The sequence below is a fragment of the Micropterus dolomieu genome, linkage group LG01, assembly GCF_021292245.1.
Source record: "Micropterus dolomieu isolate WLL.071019.BEF.003 ecotype Adirondacks linkage group LG01, ASM2129224v1, whole genome shotgun sequence".
Taxonomy (NCBI): domain Eukaryota; kingdom Metazoa; phylum Chordata; class Actinopteri; order Centrarchiformes; family Centrarchidae; genus Micropterus; species Micropterus dolomieu.
In genome coordinates this window covers 35,889,199-35,911,559 of record NC_060150.1, presented here as the reverse complement: position 1 = coordinate 35,911,559, position 22,361 = coordinate 35,889,199, and the positions used below count along the sequence as shown (strand labels likewise).

The 22,361-nt window shown below is 40.5% G+C and overlaps 1 protein-coding gene across 2 annotated transcripts in view; it reads right to left on the bottom strand.

Annotated features, from left to right (window-relative positions):
• Positions 1–371: 371 nt before the first annotated feature.
• The window catches only part of flt1 (fms related receptor tyrosine kinase 1), a 34,739-nt gene continuing 12,749 nt past the window's right edge, over positions 372–22,361 (bottom strand). Inside the window, exons 10-30 of one of the 2 annotated variants that reach the window (XM_046067010.1) lie at positions 22,167–22,314; positions 15,560–15,683; positions 14,880–14,988; positions 12,742–13,050; positions 9,425–9,571; positions 9,219–9,350; positions 8,156–8,262; positions 7,221–7,356; positions 6,668–6,772; positions 6,453–6,566; positions 6,173–6,261; positions 5,570–5,678; positions 5,395–5,492; positions 5,183–5,305; positions 4,436–4,547; positions 4,160–4,259; positions 3,910–4,015; positions 2,946–3,043; positions 2,580–2,649; positions 2,306–2,397; positions 372–1,993 (exon numbers count right to left, since the gene is read on the bottom strand). In XM_046067010.1, the coding sequence (XP_045922966.1) occupies positions 1,825–1,993; positions 2,306–2,397; positions 2,580–2,649; positions 2,946–3,043; positions 3,910–4,015; positions 4,160–4,259; positions 4,436–4,547; positions 5,183–5,305; positions 5,395–5,492; positions 5,570–5,678; positions 6,173–6,261; positions 6,453–6,566; positions 6,668–6,772; positions 7,221–7,356; positions 8,156–8,262; positions 9,219–9,350; positions 9,425–9,571; positions 12,742–13,050; positions 14,880–14,988; positions 15,560–15,683; positions 22,167–22,314 (2,597 nt within the window). In that variant the 3' untranslated portion in view covers positions 372–1,824. Of the gene's footprint in view, positions 1,994–2,305; positions 2,398–2,579; positions 2,650–2,945; positions 3,044–3,909; positions 4,016–4,159; positions 4,260–4,435; positions 4,548–5,182; positions 5,306–5,394; positions 5,493–5,569; positions 5,679–6,172; positions 6,262–6,452; positions 6,567–6,667; positions 6,773–7,220; positions 7,357–8,155; positions 8,263–9,218; positions 9,351–9,424; positions 9,572–12,741; positions 13,051–14,879; positions 14,989–15,559; positions 15,684–18,598; positions 20,192–22,166; positions 22,315–22,361 lie in introns of those variants that run through there. The other variant, XM_046067016.1, reaches the window with a different exon arrangement.

The window sequence follows — 22,361 nt, the reverse complement described above, 5'->3', positions numbered from 1 at the left end:
CCCCCCCCCCCCCCCCCCCCCAACTTGGCCAACACAATGTCAGTGCTCGTATCACCATGTTCCACATCATGAGACAGACACACACACACACACACACACACACACACACACTCCAGTTAATATTAGTGATCAACATCTCCTCCTCCACATCAACACACTTACAATCACCATCTTAGTATGTTTTATGCCCCTCTTGTGTTCATTGTCTCAAATTTTGCAATATTTGTGTGTACAGCAGTATTTTAATAAAGAATACCAAAACTGAAATGTGCAGGATCTTGTCTTTTTGTCAAATAGGGATATTACAGGTTTAAATCTATAAATGAAATATTTTAAAACATGTTTATAGAAACATAAAACCAACACAAATGTCTCATGGGTTTGATTTTACTGTACGGATTACAATTCTTTGATTAATCAGCTTTAAAAAAAAAAATACAAATAGATTGCACAGCATCAAAGTTGTTTTTTTCTAACACTAGAAAATGATGACATGTAGAGTGAGATCAAGAGGGTTAAACCGTCTGTTCTGGTCTACTAGCCACTTTGACCACTTTAAAATGGGTTAACATGCAATCTGCATCTAGAAAAAAAAACAAACATGTAAATGCAGTTGAGCGATCAGATTTCAGTATCCAGACACAGACAGCATGTTCTCTGAACAGTGGTTTAAATGTCAATATTGTGGTGGATGTAATTAAATTACTTACACCTATGACAAAGAAAAGCAGCAAATCCTCACAACTCAGAAGCAGAAATTTGGATATGTTTGGTATTTTTTTTTATGCTGGAAAAATAACTGAAATTGATTTATCTAAAATCATTGCCAATTCCTTTTCTGTCGACTGACTAATAATTTCAGCTCTAATAGTTTGGGGATGGAGTAGATGGAGGGGGAATACGCTACACTTAACTGAATTGATCTTCATGCATTCAATATTTTTTGTAAATAAAAATATAAAGCAAAAAACACTTTTTGTCATTTGTGAATTAATATAGAATTAAATATACACTCAGGTGCCAGTTTATTAGGTATATCTATCTAAAGTCTAACAGCAGCCCTGCAATTAATGTAATGTTCATGAAGGTTTTGTTTTTGTTGAAACCGATTTAGAAAGATGATTTAACTGGATGGTGATTTTACAGGCTGTATTTTATAATATGTTATACTTGGAGGTGTTTCTAATATTTTGTCCACCCCCAGTGATGCTGCTGGATATAAATCAGCACCTTTCTAAAACAGTTTCCATAAAACTGAACATTATAACCATCATGAAGTAAGATGATTAACAAGGGACTTATCCATGAAATGATTACAGCATTAAAATAAATACAGATAGATACATCCTGTCTGTTCAATGGATAATAAACTTTTTTCCAGCATATAGTAGCCATGTAGGAGAAACAATCATTTCATACAGCAGTGTTTCTCTTCACAAAGCTCAGCACTTGAGGTACCAATACAATAAGCACTAATAGTTGTAGGTCAGTAAATACATTCATGCATTAGGTAAGTACTACCAAGTAATACTTAGCTGCTCTTGGAAGGGGTTATGTGTAATAATGCAAGATAATACCGAAGTGAAGAAAAAAAAAAAAAGCAAAGAGATGTCTAATCAAGAGTTGTTTGATTAAATGTTTAAGAAGTTTTGTTAAAGAAGGAAGAGGAAAAAACATCTGTGAGAGGAGGAGAGGGCAGAAGAATACACGCAGATATTATAATGAGGTAGAGGATGCAAACAGCAGAATAATTGACGAGCAGGAAAATATATTTATACCCTGTGTAAAGTTGTCAAAGAGTTATATATAAGACAGGAGCAGATGCTAGAGGGAGGGGTAGAGAAAAGCAGAGTTGTAGTCAGGAGGAGGGGAGCCGCCCTCGTCAGATTCCCAGTCACACGGCAGGATAGACGGCTCGTCTTCACAGAGACCTGTGATGTCCTTGCACAGGAAAGGCACCTGGTTTTCCGGGCACTTAGTGAAGGCAAAGAACCTAAAACACACACACAAAAAAACATGCTAATGGAGAATTGTTATCTTGTTCATTATGCATTAAGCTAACATACTGCATTGACTGATTCTTAAATGATTTATATGATGGCTCTGCCGTCCACTCATCTTTTTACAAAATGTCAAATATTTTCCTGAACAATGCGGGCTTTTAAAAAAAAAAAAAAAAGTAGGATTTTGGCCTCATAGAATCAATGCATCATTTCCTTTTGAGATGTATCACAAGTGGCTGATTCAAAGATGATGAGATGTCTGGAAGTCATGGGTTAAAAGGTCAGAGATTAGATGCCAGCACCTGCTGAGCGTCCTGTTCTTGGTGCCGTTATTCCACGTCAGATGCTTCAGCTCCTCAGACGGCAAGACCATGCCGCTGTCGCTCTGCTCATCCTACAGCCAAGAGGGCAAACAACGCAGCTTGTCAGAGAGTTTTCAGAAAAAGAAAATCATATGAGTTTGTCTCTTCTTATCTTCTATCATCTGTTGTGACATTGCGTGTGTTTTTTTTATCTCAACCCGTCTGTGTGTGTGTGTGTGTGGGCATGCAAGCAGAAGTGAAGGTGTGCTCTTACATCACGGCTGTCTGGCTCCTCGCAGGGCAGTTCCTCAAACGTCTGAAGTGTGGCCATACCCCTCATGTAACTGGAAGGATTGGATTCAGATTGAAAACACAAGTTGGAAATGTCTCCACTTTCTCAACCTGTTTCCTGTTGTTTCTGGATTTAGTTTCAGTTACCTCACATAACTCTCTACCTTCACTTTTACATCTGCACCTATCGTTTCACTCCCTTTTTGTTGTAGGTAATTTTCTGCTACAGCGCTTCTCTACCATACTTGTTTACTCACACATACATCTTAAGTCAAGGTGCGCTGACTCAGACCTACATGCTGTATACAGTATAAATCACGTGTTTGTTTTCTCTCTCATGTTTCCTTACCTCAGGTTTGTGACTGCAAGCGGGTTTTCTTTGAAGGTCTCACTGCGACCAGCGTCTCCAGTTATATAAGATTCCAGAGGAATATAATCCTTCCCATCCTGTTCAAGAGAAGGAAAAATTTGGTGTATTTGTGCACATGGGAGAAGTTTGCCTTCAGGGCTTTCTGGGAGAAAGTCCTTCTTCCGTTCCTTTTTTTTTCTAACCCTAACCAAGTAGTTTTGATGCCTAACCCTAACCAAGTAGTAAGTCTTTCTGGAAGGCAGAAATCCCTGAGGGCAAACTTCTCCCATGTGTGGTATTTGTAAGATCTTACAGTATTGTGATATTTGTTTTTTTTTCTATATTTTCTTTTTATTTGAGTAGAAAATCAACAGGTACAAAGCATTACATTATACATGTTTGCCTTTGAAACCAAACCAAACCAAACAAACAGAGTCAAACAAAGAGTCTGTGTGTAGCAGAGAACCAGGGGGGTTACAATACAGCTGATGCTCTTTAACCTGAAGTCTCAATACGAAAATGTCATGCATCACATTAAACCAGTCTGCTGGTGTGGGTTTTCTTTGACATAACCATTTAATCATAAATTATTTTCTTTTTTTTAACTTGCGACCAGCATTATTCTAAATTCGTATGCTTTAGAAAAGCCAAGAACCTTTGGAGGCATCTTCCCCAGTAGCTATAAATCCCAGAGTATTTCCAGAACACATGGTAATGATTTGCTCTCACAATCCCACTTTCTCTCCAGAGGATCTTTGTCTGCCTCACCGTGGACTATTCAAGTGCTGGTGTTATAAATTATCTGACCATTATTTTTCTGGTTAAACTCTCTCCAAGACAGTGAGTTGGTTGATTCCCATTACGTATCGTGTACGTTTTCCCACTTTGTGAGACGTTTGTGCCTTTGTCTTTTTGTGTAGCATATACATGTGCTGAGAAAACCTTTCTTTCTTTCTTCTCTGACCTGCTGAACCCTCGCTTGCAGCAGGTCTCCCAGGCTCTCCACCAGGTCGGGGAATGTTGGTCTGTCTGAGGGACTGGCCTCCCAGCATGCCAGCATCGTGCTGTATCTGCACACACAAACATACAGGTATAGTGTATAATTTTGAATCAATAAACTAACAGTACCACCACCTGGCTCACATCAGGAAGGCCCCCTTTTGACTACATCCCTGCCTCCCCGGCTGATTTCAGTATGTGACATGTCCACCCACATCTCAGGTGTGCTGTATTCAGGCGCTCGCATCCTTGTTCCCCCCTTGAGCCTATGGCAGAACTCTTCATCTATGTGAAGACCAGGGTACGGGGAAGCTCCTGTTGGACAAACACACACGTCAGTACATCAATATGTGAACACACCTCAAAAATCTTCCAAACACGGTCTTAAACATGAAAGATCATAGTATTTGTTACAGGGATTTTGTTTTGGATAGAGTTTCTGTTATTATGTCCACTGCCTGTATATGTTTAGAACAAAAGCGGGCTCTTACCCAGAGAGAAGATCTCCCACAGCAGAATGCCGTAGGACCACACGTCACTCTGGGTGGTGAACACCTTGTCAAAGATGGACTCTGGAGACATCCACTTCAGAGGGAGGCGGGCCTATCAGCAGGGTTACAAAAGACCACTCATGAGGAAAAGTTTGGCTGGCTGAAAAGCCATTAGGCCACAGATCCTTTTGAGAAAAAGTGTTACTTGATGATTATTGATTAATATTACCAAAACATAAGCAACAAGTTCATGTTGAGAGCAGCAGTGAAAGGATGCATAATTCTCCTAGGTTTAAAAAACTAGACTTTCAATCTGTTTTAATCCTCAATTATGGCATTTTAAATCTTATGTAGCATAATTTCAACCACATGAATAACAACAAATGTTGCAATTTACAGTTGTTTATTAAAACATGAACCAGCCTTTTTGTCCAAAGTATCTTTTTAGAAAATGTCTGCAAAAGTTGTTTATCTTGTAAATGTACTGCAGCAGGTATAAAAATATGAAAGCACCCTATTTGGAATAGTTTTTTTTAGACTAATGGTAATTATTTATGAAACAATGGAGCTCATGAATTCTAAAATACAAAAACACTATAAAAATTAAATACTAGAATATGTCAATAATAATTTGATAAATAAGGGTTTTTGTTTTTTAGTGGTGATCTTAATTATGAATTATAAAAACACAAACCTAACCACTTCCAAACGGTGGACTTTGGAACCAGATTGCTCACGTGTACTCACATCTCCCTTGCGGACATAGTCGGGGTCTTTGTAGAGGTCTCTGGCCAGGCCGAAGTCACAGATCTTGACCACTTTATTGTCAGAGAGCAAGATGTTCCTGGCTGCCAGGTCTCGGTGAATACACTGATGTAGAAACACAGGGAACACAAAAAGTCACATATATGAAACACACTTGTGTATATGCATACACATACACAGCTCAAGTATCAGACCTTGCGAGAGGCCAGAAACTCCATCCCTCGAGCAACCTGGAAGCTGAAGGAGATGAGATCCTCCAGGCATAAAGGGGAGTTGGAGCCAGATTTGGGATCTAGAAGGAGAAAGAGAGAGGTGTAATCAAGCAGTTTGATTACCCACAAACATTGGAAATGTTCACTAGGCTCTCACCAAGGTGATTCTCTTTCTCATCTCTCTCATCAAATTCTGTTCTAATGCTGCTCTGGCTGTCAGACAAGCTGCCGACACAACCTGCCCCCCCATCCTTTCCTCCGGACGGCTGAGATGGGAAGAACTCAATTAGTTATGATCAAACATTGTATGACAGAGGCCGAGAATTAGGACAGTTAAACGATTAGATGGACTCAAACTGTGTGGGGAAAGGCTTATGTGTGTAATATTTGTCAAGTGTTTTTGATCAATTTGTCGAATGGTGTAAGAAGAAGTTCTATAACATGTTTTGCTCTGTGACAATAACCTTTGAGGCCACATTTTTAGTTAGGTCTAAAGCTGTGAAGAAATTCAGGAAGTAAACGAGGTACACGAGAACAGATAACATCTTCGAACCTCAAACCGATTGCAGAAGTGAGTTTTTAAGTGTATGATTTTGTAATTGGGTGACGCACAAAGAGGATTTATTTATTTTTTAATTGCATGGAGACGCTGAAACACAAGGCATGTGTGAACTATGTGTCACATCGTGTAAGTCCTGCTTTGTGTACCACACGGCTGCCATGGCTATCTCAACGCCATCTTTTGTGTTTGTAGACTCACCATGTTGTCCACAAACACCTCTCTCTTGCTCTTCAGGAAGGTGGAGAGATTTCCGTAGCGACAGTACTCGACTATGACCAACAGTGGTCCTGCACACACAGAAACACACACACAACTAAAGTTATGACAAACATGAAGGCACAAACACACATAAATATTCATACTTGCATTGACAAGCTCATAGCACACCTAAATGCATATTCACATATGCGCAGGCATGGACAACACGCGCGCACGCGCGCACGCACACACACACACACACACACACACACACACACACCTCCCGGCTTGGTGCAGGCTCCCAGTAGGTTGACTACATTCAGATGATGTCCAATGTGATTAAGGATCTTTAGTTCAGTCATCAGAGCTTTGTGTTCGCTGGCTGTAGCTCCCTCTGGTGGACAAAAGACAGAAAAGTAAAAAAAAGTGGCACTAATGTTTTCTCACAGAATTGTAATTTTATGATCTCTGAACACTGGGGCCCTGACTTTGTACCTTTGAGCATCTTAACAGCCACAGTGCTGCAGCTGGTGGCATTGTCTATACCAAAGGCAGATGCCTGCATCACCTTACCAAAGGCTCCACGGCCCAGAGGTTTCTCTGAAACAGAAAGAAAGGACGTGAGTGGGAAAGGGAGGTGTGTGTTTTGTGTTTAATTGAGCCACTTTATTAATTGCTATTATCATCCATCCCGGACGTGAGACGCTGATAAGAGAAGATTGTAGACCACATCAACAGTCCATCTAACTGAACCTCACCCTGACAATAGTGAGAGCTGATTAGTTCCAGTCAACACAGTTTACACCCCCCCTGTTGGAGTTGATTAGCTCACCACAGACAACACAAACGCAAAGTCTGATTAATGGAATGAAGTCACTCCCAATAATAGCCTGATAAGACCTATGAGAAAGTCCTCGTGTCTGTTATGTGACCCTCCCTCTCTCCCATCGTTAGCATTACATTTCCAAAAATACTTCCTGTTTCATATCACTGGGTTAAAAACATTACATTTCTGCATATTTAATTTTCATAAAATAAATAGGTGTACCTAATTTAAGCCGCTCCCGAGGGAACTCCCATTGGTTGGGGTCATATTGCAGCCTCTCACACTGCTCCTCTATCGGCCCCTCTCCTGAATCCATAATGATTGACAGGTACTCTGGTTTGGTGTTTGAGCTGTTGGGCTTTGTTTTGTAAGACAGAAAAATAAACAAAACAAGTTAACATTATAACAAATGAGGTGCTCCAAGAGAAGTGTAGAAGAGCGCAATTACATGCAACTGAAACCAATGTACAATACTACTGTAGTTTAAGGTAATTTCAAATGTACAGGCCCATACCATACTAACACAAAAGTGTAGAAGTTCCTGGTATTTTGTAGAAAGTTGTGAGCAGGGACTATTTTGAGGTCAGGTTCTTATAGGAAATGCCAACATATGAGATCTGAAAAGATGGTGATGAAAAGCCCTTTATTTATGTGTTATATTTATTTAAAAATGAAGCCTGGTGGACAATCAATAAGCAAACATGTATGGAGTAGAACAGTTCATGTGGATAAAAATGAGGAGAATGTGAGATGTCTAAAATAATCTAATCTATTAAACATCCAAACAAGTAGTTTTTTTAATAGTGTGTGGATACGTATGTAACATGAAAGGGACAAAAAATGACTAGAAGACAATACATAAATCTAAATACTTGTAGTACACTTGGAAGAGTATGGATTTTGTATTTTGTACTGTAGGTTGGTACTGCAACTGCTGAGAAAAATCTTGGCAAACACAAATATTCACCACCAACAACTTGGTAACGTAATGACAAGACAAGAGGATGGACTGAGACGTTGGTGCTTAATGGAAATCTTGCACGTCCCACCAGTCATATAACTAGAAAGGTGGAATTATACAGTGAAAATTACTTACTTCAGTTGCCATATATTTGTTTCATCATAGCAGAAAACAAGTTTTTGCTACTTCCTCTCACCTGTTTCAGTTTGCGTATGAAGAGCGTGAGCAAAAGCCAGAAGAGAGTGGCCACCACACAGGTACAGGTAAGTGTGGGGATTTCCAGAGAAGAGGCTTCTGAGGCACCTGCTCAAACACACAAACCACAAATACACCTTAGTGCTTGGCAAGCTTTAATGTTGCCTGCCTGGAGTGAGCTGCACAGGACTTTGAATATTGTTATGAAGCTGAAAAAAGATTTCTATTTTCAAATCAGATCATTTCTAAATGGCCCTCTGGCATTCAAATACATTAATTTCAGTTCATTAAAAAACTGCAGAGAAATCAAAGATATGCTGAAAATTACAATAAATCGTTTAAAAATTGTTCTCTACACTTCCAAATGGGGGCACTGTGTTTTCACCGTCACATCATTATCCATAAACCCTACCGCCCATCCTCCTCATTAAAGTTTATTTCTTTTATCCTTTTTTTTGATGTGAAGAAGTAGAAATGCGGAGCCGCTCTGAAATGCAAGCTGTGCCGTTCCAGAGGAAATAAAAACGGGAGACAGCTTCCTTCCTGACTGATCAGAACTCAACAACACACACAGCCACTCCTCACTCCAGACCCGGACTGGGAAGAGTGTCCAGCGCTCCTGCCCCAGAAACATGCTCAAACTGGGGGCAGGGTAGCAGAACCACACGGGGGCCTGCCTCTTCTGCCATCACCGGATGTATGAGTAAGTGTGTGTTTGTGTGTGTGTGTGTGGGGAGGGGGTGTGTGTGTGTGTATGTGTGTGAATAAGGACTGAACAAAAGGCTAAGTGTGGGATTACGCTTAGACTTACTTTGATCAGTGTTTACTCAGAAATTAATAAACAGACATGTCATCTTCCATTAATAGAACTGACACACCATGTGTCCTATAAATAATACATCCATATAAACAATGGGATATACTGTACTAATATGTCTGTACATCCAGACTGGGAACAATGGAGATTCAGACATTCCCATATATGGAAGAGTCCTATCTTAAGTAAACACAGCCCATCAAAGGCAGAGATGCTTGAAAAATACAACTGGTTGATATTTACTCACCGTTGACCCATATATAGGCAGAGCTCTCTGCAGATCCCCTCTCATTTGTGACCTGGCACGTATACAGGCCCTGGTCCTCCACTGTGATTCGATCAATATGGAGAGTCCCATCTTCTGGTGATATCACAATACCTGACGATGGTGGTACAGACTGTTAGACACCAGAATACAGCTACAGTTTGCATGTTGAATGGTATTTCTTTTACCTGATCCCCGAGAAAGAGCATGTTCATCCTTGTACCATGTGATGGTTGGGGGCGGGATGCCCGCCGAGGGACAGCTAAGGATCACTGAGCTGCTAACGTTGACAGTACAATCTGTCAAATTAGTCAGCAGCACCGGAGGCTCCAAAACTGAAAGGAGAAACACACATACCGTGAATAATATGAGTGCCAAAGTATGAGTGTGTGTCTGTGCAATGTTTGGTAAATTAGCAGTGGTTTCATGTAACTAAGTCATTCATTCATTTACTTTAGACAATGCGGAGGTACTTTACTTGTATGTTAATTTTCTGCAACTTTATACTACTCCACTATTTGTCTGACAGTTATAGTTACTTTTTTGATTGGGTAGATTGGGTAATAATTACATAAAAATATCTAACTATTACCCAATAAGACACTGTATTATTTTTATTAACTACATAACAGCATAAAGGAGTTAAAACAACATCCACTTTAACCAACTAAGATGCAGTTCACACATTAATGCATATAATAATAATATATTAGTCATTTAATTCTAAGAAGTACCTTACTTTGGATACTTTAAAGCTGCAAATACAACTGTTTTTTTTCCTTTTGGGACAATGGCAACAAGCTGTAAACTGACAAACTCACTGATACTGATGTGTTATCACCTTTAAAGTTGATATAGCTAACTTATTAGCAAACCGTTGCCTGTTTACACATTCAGCAGCAGACACAGAGCAACATTAGCATTTACTATTTACTATTATTTGGAGTTGTTTCTGGCCACCAGGCAAATTTAAGTCCAATATTCACTCTCCTTTTGGCTCTGTTTTTGGTCTCCACCAGCTCCTGAGAAAAATTTCAGTTTTTTAGCTGCTAAGGCTCCACTACTTGGGTTTTTCGAACTTTTTTGCTCAAAACAACTGCCTGCTATGGCCATGATGAGAGCAGCGAGTGTCAACCTAAATAGTCAACAAGTGTTTTGGGGAAACCAAAACAATGAGCTAAAAAATGATAAAATGCTCTGTATGGCTAAGGGGAACTACAGAGTTCATCAACACAACTGACCCCTTTCACATTACACATTAAACCATGTGTAATGTGAAAGGGGTCAGTACTTTATTATTAAAATAAAATTATACATTATTAATACTAAGTACTTCTAGACTTCAAGTAAAATTTTGAACAGAAAACTTTTACTTATAACAGTCTATTTTACATTGCTCCTTTACTTAAGTAAAGAATTCTCACAGCAAATGACCTTAAAAAACATTAGTTTCTCTCTATACGGCTGTAGTTATTTATAGATTTGTGATAAAGTGAAACTAGTGCTATTTTTTCCCACTGTTTTCTGGACCAGTGCCACTTTTGGACAATAACGCAATGGCAGTGACACATTTTTCCAGAAGAGTGGCCTTGGCTTCAACCTGTGAGTCAGCTGACGTGGGCACTCTCTTGGGCCCCTTACTCTCCCTGAAATGCCCGGCAATACAAACCCATCTCTAAAAAGCAATAACAATGTAGTATTTCATCATGTGGACAGCCATTGGCCTATGAGTGCACACAATGAGTTGGAATCAGTTTTTTTCATTTTCATGCACTGTAATAACCCTACAATACTCTATAATTAGACTAGATGAGTTCTTGCTCCCTGAATCTCTCTAACCCCATGTTTTAATTTTTTCCTCCCTTCTCCCTGTTTTGGCTCTCCGAGTTGTCTATTTCTGGTCACCATGACTCTCTAGTAACTCTCTTGTGAGAGTCCTGAGGGAGGATGTTGACGTGTTGAGCCCTGATTGTATAGAGAACAGCAGTAAAAGACATGAAGAAAAGTCACTTAACCAAGGCGACTGATTGTTGTTTCCCCTATCTTCCTCCTGGACAACAATTGATGATTGTCCACGGGGGCTAGGGCCTGACAGTGTCTGATTGGCTGATTGTTCCTCCGGCCCTGTATGGGGGCCTGTAAATGTGGCATTGTGGGAAGTGCCATTGTGTGCTCTTCCTCCAGACAAGAGCTCATTCCCACGTGAAAGAGGTGCTGAGCTGGAGTGCAAGAGCAAAGGCAGGGTGGGGCCCCAGGAAGTCAAGGGGACACAATTCCCAAGCAGTGAAACTCTGTGAGAGTGGGTATTTTTTTGTATGTATGTGCAACATCTGTGCACAGAAAAAACGGGGCAGCTGTGGATTTTAAGTAAAGAGATAATTGAACTTAGATCTGCATTTGAAATTTAGCTAACAGTTTTTCTGCAACAAATTCATTCAATTGGCCCTGAGATAAATGATATCCTAAATCTGTTCTGCTATGTTCAAGGGCACTTTTTCAGCTCTGAGACCCCTGAATAATTCAGCCCATGGGGACGGTTTCAGTTCTTGCACACTGTAATTTGTCTGGAAGCAAAGAAAAGCTAAAATAATTTCAAATATATAAGTAACTGAATAACTATTTGTGAAATGTAATGCTTGAGGTAGCACTGAATTTACAGCATTGAAATATTCTACAATGAAAACCATTTATCTGAATGAATGTGGTTTGAATTCCCCTCCAAACGTAGATTTAATTTTTATCTTTCTTTTTAGGTTTTACTAAGTCAAATAAAAAATAGAAAACAAAACTTTACTGAAGTTGCTGAAATTGGTCGGATCAAAAAATTTAAGTCATTTAAATTGATTTGCTTCAATTGGATTTGTCCAATTCAGATGCTAAAATTCAAGATGAAGAATTCAAACTTGAACATCCAGTCTACCAATCAGATCAGATCAGACCTATCAGGTTACATCCTGTCAGTCATATGATCTGAGAAAAAAGAAGTTCAGATGAGCGACTGGAAAACCCCTGGACACACTTCCAAATGGGGAATTCAAAACATAAATTAAATAAGAGTGTTTTTTAAAAAAGTAAAACACTACATATTTAAATTTTCTACTCAGTCACCTAAAAATCACCTACTCAGTAGTGCTTAAATTTAAGTCAGATATCCACTTGCTTATAAAATTCCAATGATTACAGACCTTCTTTGCTTCCACAGTTTATTGTTTATATCTATTGTTTCACCATTTTTTGTTATGTTGTTTTTCTATTTTGTTGCTCTTGTCTGTTTGATATTTTGAGCTAAATGCTTTTTTTGTGAAGCTTTGCAACTTTTGCTACAAAGTGCTTCAAAATAAAAACATTTATTTAGACTTACTAGATTAATTCATCTACTGTTTAACAAAGTAAAATTATGATAATAATAATTAATTTGAAAGAAAATGTCCCGGAATACAGGGTACAGGATTATAGATGTTGAGAAGGAAGAGGAAGACCAGATCATAAAGTGGTGACTACTCACTGGTGACCACCACCTGTGTGTCCAGGTGGGTCTCCTGTCCGGTGATGAGGTGGCGAGCGGAGCATCTGTAGGCTCCAGAGTCTCTGGCTGTTAGGTTGCTTAACAACAGGACCAGAGAGCTGGAGAACTCCCCTGATGTGAACTGCTGCATACTCCTGGCCGGACTGCGGGACCAGGCATCCTCTGTGTTGTTCACTCGTTGCCATGACAACGCGGTGTACAGGTACTTATTGGTTACACAGGTTAGATGAAGGTCTCCACCCTCTCTAGGTTCTTCACTCTGGCTCACGCTGAAGCCTCCTGGGACATCTGGTGGAAACAGAGAAGTGATGGGAAGATGGATTGACAGGGAAGAAGAGGTGAGGGCGAGGGAATAGGAACAAAGTATAAATCTTCATTGATCTCCTGTTTGATGGATAGGCCCTCTCGGTTTCTCGACATGCAGATGTGGATCCTGTCAGGTGCCTGAAACCAGGAAAGCTAATTCGACCGATCCTCCATTTTTTGTAACCTTTGGCAACAATGTTGAATGGCTATTGTGGGTAAAAGCAGCTAGTGGAATACAGTGAAAAGGCATTTTATTTACTTTAGCCATTTGAAACTTCCCGTGGAAACAACTCAAGAGTTTCCTGATGGCAGATAGTGTTTATCTTTCCCGAACACCCTAAGGCCTCCAGAAATAAAGCGGACTTGCCAGTCCAAGGAAGTGCGCTGTGCGGGGAAGTGGAACGATAAGAGCTCCAGGTTCCTGTTTCGTTCTTGCTCACACACTAACATCTCAGCACAGCCTTACGCACAGAACACATATATATACAGACACACTCAAAAACAAATAGACACAAAAAACCTTAACCTGAATGCCTGGTAACAAATCTAACCTCACATCGCACACAAAACAACAGCATGTAACCAATGCACATACGCTACTTTGTTCTGCCAAGTATTTCCATCTGCATTAATGTGTGTGTTACTTGTTTGGTAACACGTTGCATTTTGCAGTGTGTGAAATATCTATTTGAGTTCTTGTTTCTGGTAATCTGTGTAACCTTTCACATTTTCTCCATGAAAAATGTTCAAATTTGTAACCTGATATCACTAAAGAATTTATTTTATATAAGGATCACTGAGCTGCTAACGTTATAATGTAATAAAAAATGTGAAGACACATTTCCTGAATAAAAAACTAATGGTGATATGTTAGTGGACAGTGCAGAAGCAGCTGCTGTCCCATCACTCCAGCTCCTAGTCCTTTCTAGACTCCAGCATCACGCTCTTTTCCCACAGCAGTGTAGTGACGTTACATTTTACATTAACATTTAGGACATTTAGCAGACGTTTTGTCCAAAGCGACTTACAATAAGTTCATTTGTCAGAAGAAAGTGAAAATGCAATAGGTTGCAAACATACAAAGAGACTACGTTGCAGTGTCTCTTTGCACGTCTGTGACATTGCGACTCCATATACCCTACTCTACTACACCCTGAAAACTGTTACATCCCTGCCCATCTTCTCTTTTTACCCTTCAGTCCTGTTCCTCACCTCCTTTTTCTCTCAGCATTTTTACTTTTATTTTCCTCAGATCAGTCGTTACTTTCACATTATAGACTATGTGAAAAAATAGCTCATCTGCTGCAGAGGCTCGATGTCCCTTTTGCTCATGCATTTTTTTGTTAACTTTGGTCTAATAATACAAACAAGTGAGCAAAAGGCAACGATAATGTCTGTGCATGAGTAAGTGTATGAGTGTGTTTTTACTGATGTGAAAGCCAATCACAAGATGAATGAATAATAAATAATTAACAAACCGGTCAGTTTCCAACCCAAAACTGACAAATAAACTAACTAATGATGACAAAGCATTAAGTGGATCCGCTGATAAACGCCTAGTTTCAGGTTCATCAAGAGTACAAGCAAAGTGATGAAAGAAGGGAGATAGAAGACAGATACTAGTTAAGCTATTTAAAGTAAGATGATTCTGGGAATTGACAGGGTGGAAGTATTGCGAGGGGACTTCAAAATAGTAATTTTTTAATGTAATTTCTTCTTTAAGCTTTGACAAAAAATTCCCAGATGTTGACAAGAAAAAGACAATAGTTGTAAGTAATATATCTGAGGAAATTATTCTTTTTTAGGATCACCTGTGACGTAGAAGTGAACATCTAGCTGGTCTGTGCCTGCAGAGTTGGAGGCAACGCAGCGATACACTCCAGACACAAAGGCCTCTGCCACGGTCAAGACCCCCACCGTCTGTGGAAAGCACAAACATCCGCATGAACAAATGGGCAGTCAGCACACCATGAAAAACAGGCACATACACACACACACGCACATGCACACACGTATTCATGCACACGTGTAAGGTTCAGGCTCGTTACCTCTACCACTGATGGCAGGGATCATATTTTCCATGGGCCCACTGAGCAGACAATAGGCATCTCTGAGCCAGACCTCCTGCCCACTTCCAACCCAGTGGGCAGCTCGACACGCAAGCTGTCGATAAGTATTAATATATGTGTGTATCTGTGCATGTGTGTGTGAGAGTAGTGAGCAAAGGAAGGGAGTAAGAGCAACAGAGCAAAGGAAGATGTCCTTAATTATAACTGTTGTAACTTCTATTCAGGTTGGTGCATTTTTGGTCAATTTCGTCATAGAATCTGCCAATAAGTGCAATTAAAAACAATTTCCAGAACAAACTGTAGTTATTGTACCTTTGTGTTTTTAATCTCATTAGAAACCTTGTGGGGTAACTAAGAATCCCGTTACTAATGCAACATGGCTCATGTGTCAGTCCCGGTGCTTATTTCAGTGCTTCACCCACCTTTTTCTTCCCCTGGAGCACTTCCTGTCTGTGCTTAACACTCAGGATGTGGTTGCTTATGGACGTGACGGGGGGTCCCTCTATCACAGGGCTCCACAGTGAGGAGGACGTTGGACACACACACCTTGAAGGAGGAGAAGGAGGAGGAGAGGGACAGGGACTCAGCTGTGTTGACACAAGTATGTGCTGCCTCCAGGTGTGTATGTGTGTGTGGGTGTGATTGTGTGTGTTTTTCTAAAGCAAGCTCTGCAGGAGGAAGACCAGACCTTCAGGGAAATGACTTGATTGTCGCTGCTTGATGTTGTCTTCACCCTCGTTCACGTAATCATCATCACCAAAGCATTTTTATCAATAGCATCACGTCCTCTCACCCTGTCCTGCAGGCTGACAATAGTGGATCTTTGAATTGCTATGTAATGCTGGATTGCTCATCTGTGGAGGATGCAGAGGTTGTACTGTCATCCCGTCAATCGACTTCCTTCCATTCTTATGAAATCACCAGGACAAGAATTCCTGTGCCTCTCAATGACTTTCACAATCCTGTGAGTACACACTAGCGGGGCTTTGGGAGCTGGAGTTTGCGCAAGCTGTGGTTTATTTATGCACATCTCCGATGACAAACTCTGAAATCATACAGGAGCTGGAGATGTTTTGATTGTTTGATATCAGTGTGTCCAGTAACTTAATTTACTTGGTATGAAGATTATGTCTAATGTTGGGCTGCAACTGATGATTAACCAATGATATCAACAATTTTCTTCATTGAATTGTTCATTTAGTCAATAAAATAGATGGACATGCCCATCAATTTATTTCCCAGAGCCCAAAGTATTGTTTTCAAATATTCTGTTTTATCCAATCAACACTCCAAAACCCTGTAATTCAATTTACAATAATATAAAATGGAAACCAATAAATCCTCACAATGGCGAAGCTTGACAACTGACTTAAACTATTAAATTTGAGTATTTGTGTGCAAACACTCACATTTGGCCTGTGCAATTATTGTATGTAGAGTTTCCCCTTTAGATGAAGTGGTAGCACTTGCGCCAATGCTATTTATTTTCTGTCTTACATACAAAGGTGATGTGGTATTTTCTACTGTCTTAGATGTACTTTTTTTTTGCTTTGTTGCTCTTTATACTGTCACCTGACATGGTCCTGACATAAGTTGCTTGTAGTGCTGAAAAATTTTGTAAAGGTGTCTTGCCCAAGCGTCCATATGGGACAACAAATCCGTCTGCTACTTCAGCACCATGGACAGTGTCCATTCCCCCATCCCCCTCAAACTGACTGTCTCTCTCAAAACGCTACAGTTTTTTGTTTGATTACAGAAAAAGGAGCAGATTTGGACTTAAAATAGTTTGTAGTATTTATGCAATGAAGTACTAATGGAACCAGGAATGTCTTAAAATACTTCTGGAAAAAAAGGGTTTTATCCTGCATCAAGGAGAGAAAGCTTGTCCTTGTTATCTGGAAGTGACTTCGACATTACATTTCACAGAAACTACACAGTAAAGCAGTTCATCGTATTTGAGCATGTAGTAAGAAGTACTAATTTCATCAGCCCAAGTGTCTCTAGCTACCTATGGACCTCCTTAATTGCTTATTAATAGTTGAATTAGGGGTGAAACATTGTTTGTTCAGGTTAATTGTAATATAACTGTGAACAGTTAATTAAGTTCCTTAATAAATAAAATAATAATTGAAATGAAACCCCACACCATCCTGAATTCCAGAAGTATTCCTTTGTGGGATTTTAGGTAGCTTCAAAGTGGCCGAATATAATAATACTATATTTACAAAACTTCCTGTTGATTCATGTTCATTGAGTTTATTACCAGGAATAAATCATGTGAAAGCATTCCTGTAACATCTGTCCCATACTACGTAAAAGTATGGAGCAATGTGTTCTTACAGCACCTCAAATTCATGTGGTACTTTTACTATGGAAATTCTCTACATTGAGAGTTGTCCTGAACTCAAATCTATCAGTCGTTGCTATTCTTTTAGGAATAACTCAGAGAGACTCTGTGTCTTGGCTGAAGTAAAAAAAAGTGTGTTGTCATTGAGAACATTCATTGCTAAAATGAAGATGAGTCGCAACCTTTCTTATATACAGTCTATGGTCGCAACACACATCCAATTGTGCAACTAGGCTTGATGATCATGTGATGATTGTGTGAGTGATGCTGAAAATAACTTTTTCATTTGTACTTTCCACATGCTACTTTTCTTTATTATGTTCTAACTTGTGCAGAGCTGCTTGTGTCATTGGGATATCTATAGTGCTATCTATCCATCTATCTCTTGGGTAGTATAATGTAGACAGATCTCATAATCAAAAGAATGCAGCTTCATTATTTAGACATTAGCCGCCATCCTCATTGTAAACTGTCATTTCCACTCTGTTCATTGATCCTCTGCCTGTTTATGAATGTGTCACTGCCCCTCTCTACTCCCTGTCTCAGTCTGTATCCTTGTCGTCATCCTTTTCTGTCTGTCCTGAGCTCCTCCCTGAGGTTGGTTCCTCTCTGCTCCCTGATTGCTCTTCCTCTTGGCATCTGGTACGCGATTGCACAAATTACCCACCCTGTGCATGACACTCAGGGCCTGACACACACACATAACATACACACCAAATGCACACATGCACACACACCCAGCACACAGGCACAGATTCGGCTACACAAGCCAACACTCCCACGCTTCCCAGGAAGAGCAATCTCACTCAAAGTTGCACTCACACACAAATATGATTAGTTAGATGGATGTGGGCGAGACAAATGTGGTTAGAAACAGAAGATTTACATGCATGCATACACAGTGACAGCCACATTCACATTCACACAGTGTGTGCCTGCCAAAAGCGAGCAGCAGCCGCCTGGAAATATGAATGAACTGTTCTGTGTATAAGTGGGGGTCATCTCCTGCCTTTTCTTCCTGTCTTGTTTCACTGCCTAAAATACACTTTTACCGCTGACCCTGTCCGTTCCTGTGTTAACCCCAAAAATAACCACAAAGCCATATAAACCAATACACAAATATAAGCAAAGTTTAATGCAAAAACACAAACAACAGATATAACACTTCATTACATCTTAACAGATTCATACAAAGTTGGCAAATATAGTCATTCGTCATATGTAAGTTAGTTGTATAAAATTATTAAATATTAGATTCATATATTACTCATAGAACATCTGTATACAAAGAATGAATCACATTGAGAGAAACCCGTAGAATGGGACAGACACACACACACACACACACACACACACACACACACACACACACTGAAGTTCCTGCACAAGTACGCACATTCACACTTACTTTACACACACATGCACACACAGAGAAATCGACTTTACTAAAACACTTATGGCTTGTAGTATCAAACACACATTTAGATTTTAATTAACTTTCAATACAAAGACCACAGGGCTGTTTTACTGACATCATTTCACAAACAGAAGACACTTTGACATGGGATGGCACTGAACGACACAGGATGACATGATGTGACAGAGGGCAGTTATAGTCTCTGGTCTGTGGAGACTTCCTACATGGTAGGGGTCTGCTGACCATCAGTCTTTTAATAGAGAACTGTAGGCATCCCATAGTGAACAACACAAAGCTTGTCCTCTCTCCTGTTTTTCGCCCGTCCAAGGTGGAGCACATTTGACCTTTTACCAGCGGCTAAAAATCGGAACAGGAACTCACAGCTTTTGCGGATGTCAGAATCAGATTAGGGCATGGGACAGGCACGATTCATGCACCCATTATAGTACCACTCTAGGACACAAAACACAAGCAAAGCAGCTCCAGAAATGTGGTGGTGGACGGATGGAATTGCACTTCTTCTGGCTCAAAATGTCTGTGAAATGTAAAAAGCATAAAACTACAGGATGGCTGGTGCGGGGTAATGATAATGAAGGAAATAAATAAATAATGAGTAATGCAGGTGCCCTTATATCCTTAGTGATGTGACTTATTTTACTCCTTGCTTCCTGTGTCTCCTGGTCTTCACTGCTCAGCAGTGTTCCAAGTGACTTTTTCTTCAATTTCCACACCAGTTTAGCAAGCACAGGATCATCACATGGGATCATTGGTAATGTCACTGAGGGTTCTGGCTGCTGTGGTGAAGCACTAATGAGTGTGTGGAGGTGGTGGTGGAGGGGTGGGCTCCAGGGCGGGAGGCAATGGGGAGTGATGGGTTGGGGTGGAGGGCAGAGCTGGTGAGGGAAGGGGTCGGAGAGGTATGTGTGGGGGGCAGCAGAGTTGGGGAAAGGGGTGTGTGTGTGTGTGTGTGTGTGGGGGGCTCTCAAGAATAGATCAAGCTCTTGAGGAAGTGGACTGTGCCACGTTTGAAGACGAAGGGACAATCATGCTGCTGGGAAGCGTCTCGCGTCGGAGAGGAAGCCAAACAACGAGAGGAAAAGCGCTCTGATTTTCGCACAGGAAGCCCAGTGCGCCTCCTGCCCGGGCCAGATAAGAGTGCTGTGGTTCCCAGGACCAGACCCAGGAGTGGGCCCAGGACCCAGGCGCGAGGCTCCCCATCAGCCTGGCCCAGCCTGGTCCACTGTCCCTGGGCCTCCTCCAGCGCGGCGTCAGGCTCGTGGTGCAGCCGGGCTGCAAAGAACAAGGGCCTAGTGAGGATCCAGCCAAAAACTGGTCTAAAGAAACACACTCAACACAGACACTGAAGCAGAACCAGAACCAGAACCAGAACAGAGCTTTACAAAGGACCATGTGTCAGCCAGTGAAGAGGCCAAACGTAATCTGCTGAGACATTACTCTGCAATTATACTTTATTTCCTTTATCGATCTTTATCGATCCTTTATTTCTTAATTCACAAATCTGACTTACAACCCACTCAGAATCAATTTAAATCAAATTAACAAGCACTGATTCACCAAATTATGTTAAAATAATTGGGGTTGTTATCTTCCATGTGCAGATTGCATGTGACTCTTCTCCTGTCTGGTCTCAGACATACTGTACGTTTAGACTATTATACAATATTGAGGTACAACAAAATGTCAAAACTTGTAAATGTATCTGAATATGCAACATAATTTCTATATAAAGGTTGTCATATCTGTAGGATAAAGAGTTTACATGCCTCTACATAGACTCAGTCTAACAACAAATTTCAGATATTCTAGCATCAGCAGCTGGTCTTAAGCATGTTCATTATGTAGATTACATTTGGCAGAGACGGACGGATGAAACAAGACTGGAGGCACCTCGGCATGGCGCCATGTGAGAGTGGCAGGGTTATGGGTCAAGTACGTTGATGATGTCAGTGTGTCTCAGAGGGGGAACAGGGCATGGGCGGCTGCTGTGGTGCTCTCAGGTAATACTTAACCTTTCTGACTTGGTCATAAGCAACACAATACGTGTCTGACCTCCAAGAACAACTCAATCAATGTTTCTGCCAAGTGCCTGCTTGAGTACTCGTGTGTGTGTGAGTTGACTAAATGACTGTCCCTCGGCATGGCTGGGTTGGGCCATTTCTCATGAGAACGTTATATATAGTGTGTGTGTCAGATATAAGAAAAAGCATCACAGGATGCGGTGTGCAATCACAATAATAAACAGGCCTCTCACCCTGTGTCCTGAACAGGAAATTCATTAAATCATAGCGTTTGATTTGGAAACCAACAAATCGTGACTGAGAACACGGAACTGGCTTCAATTGAAGTGTGTTTTTTTTCTCTGTCCTTTCAAGTCTGAGATACACTGTGTACTGTGTCTGTGAATGTACCAGGCACACACACACACAAACACACACACGTGCACACAGGCTACGCATTTGTATGCACTTAAACAAACATATGGAAAAAGGACACATGGACAGTACGAGAACAAACATATGGGGAAAAGGTTGCACAAGCTACACAAGCAAGAAACCACACATAAACACAGACATGATGAGACTCACACACATGTCGGCGCACAAACGCACACACAAATAAACACACACACATTTTCACACATTCCCGCACATGAAAGGCCCCCAAAGGCATCTGTTCTGGTTACAAGAAGGAAATGATGTCTGAACACATGCTGAAATAGACAAAACATGTCTCATTTTTCAAAATCACACACACACACACACACACACACACACACATGCGCGTGCACACACACTCACACACACACACACCACCACTTCAAATAATGACACAAAACAAAAAAATACATAATTTTCAACATTATAGCCTTAAAATTATTTTTAGCATTTGCAGCCAAAATATGTACTATGTGTAAATATTTAAAAAAAATCAACAGTAAGAATGTGTTGATAAATTTGACTCTTTGAATGTAGCATTTTTGTTGTTGCTGTTTGTTGATTAAACTTTTAATGTATCAAATTTATAACAAATAATGGAGAGCTCAGTATTGCTGTATACTCATATTTAAATGCCTGACCACAGCCCCTAAAGTAGTGCCATTTTGTAAAGGAAGGTTTAAAGATTTTTATACTATTCAACAATGAAGCTTACTTATTCCAGTTGGTGCTATCCAACATCCACTGCAATTTCAAATGGTTTCCTGCTCATTATGTGCACACTGTATCTACTGTTCTGGACTACTTACAGGCCATTGGATGGGCAGGGATGCCACAGCCACTGGATGTGTGGGGGAGGGACCCCGTGGGATGTGCAGTGAAGGGCTTGTCTGCTCCCCCGTGGGACTGAGCCCGGGTCCTGCAACGACACCGCCTTCTCCCCTATCTGAGGACTCACTATCAGACAACAAACCCACACAAACAGAGCAATGTTTAATCACTGA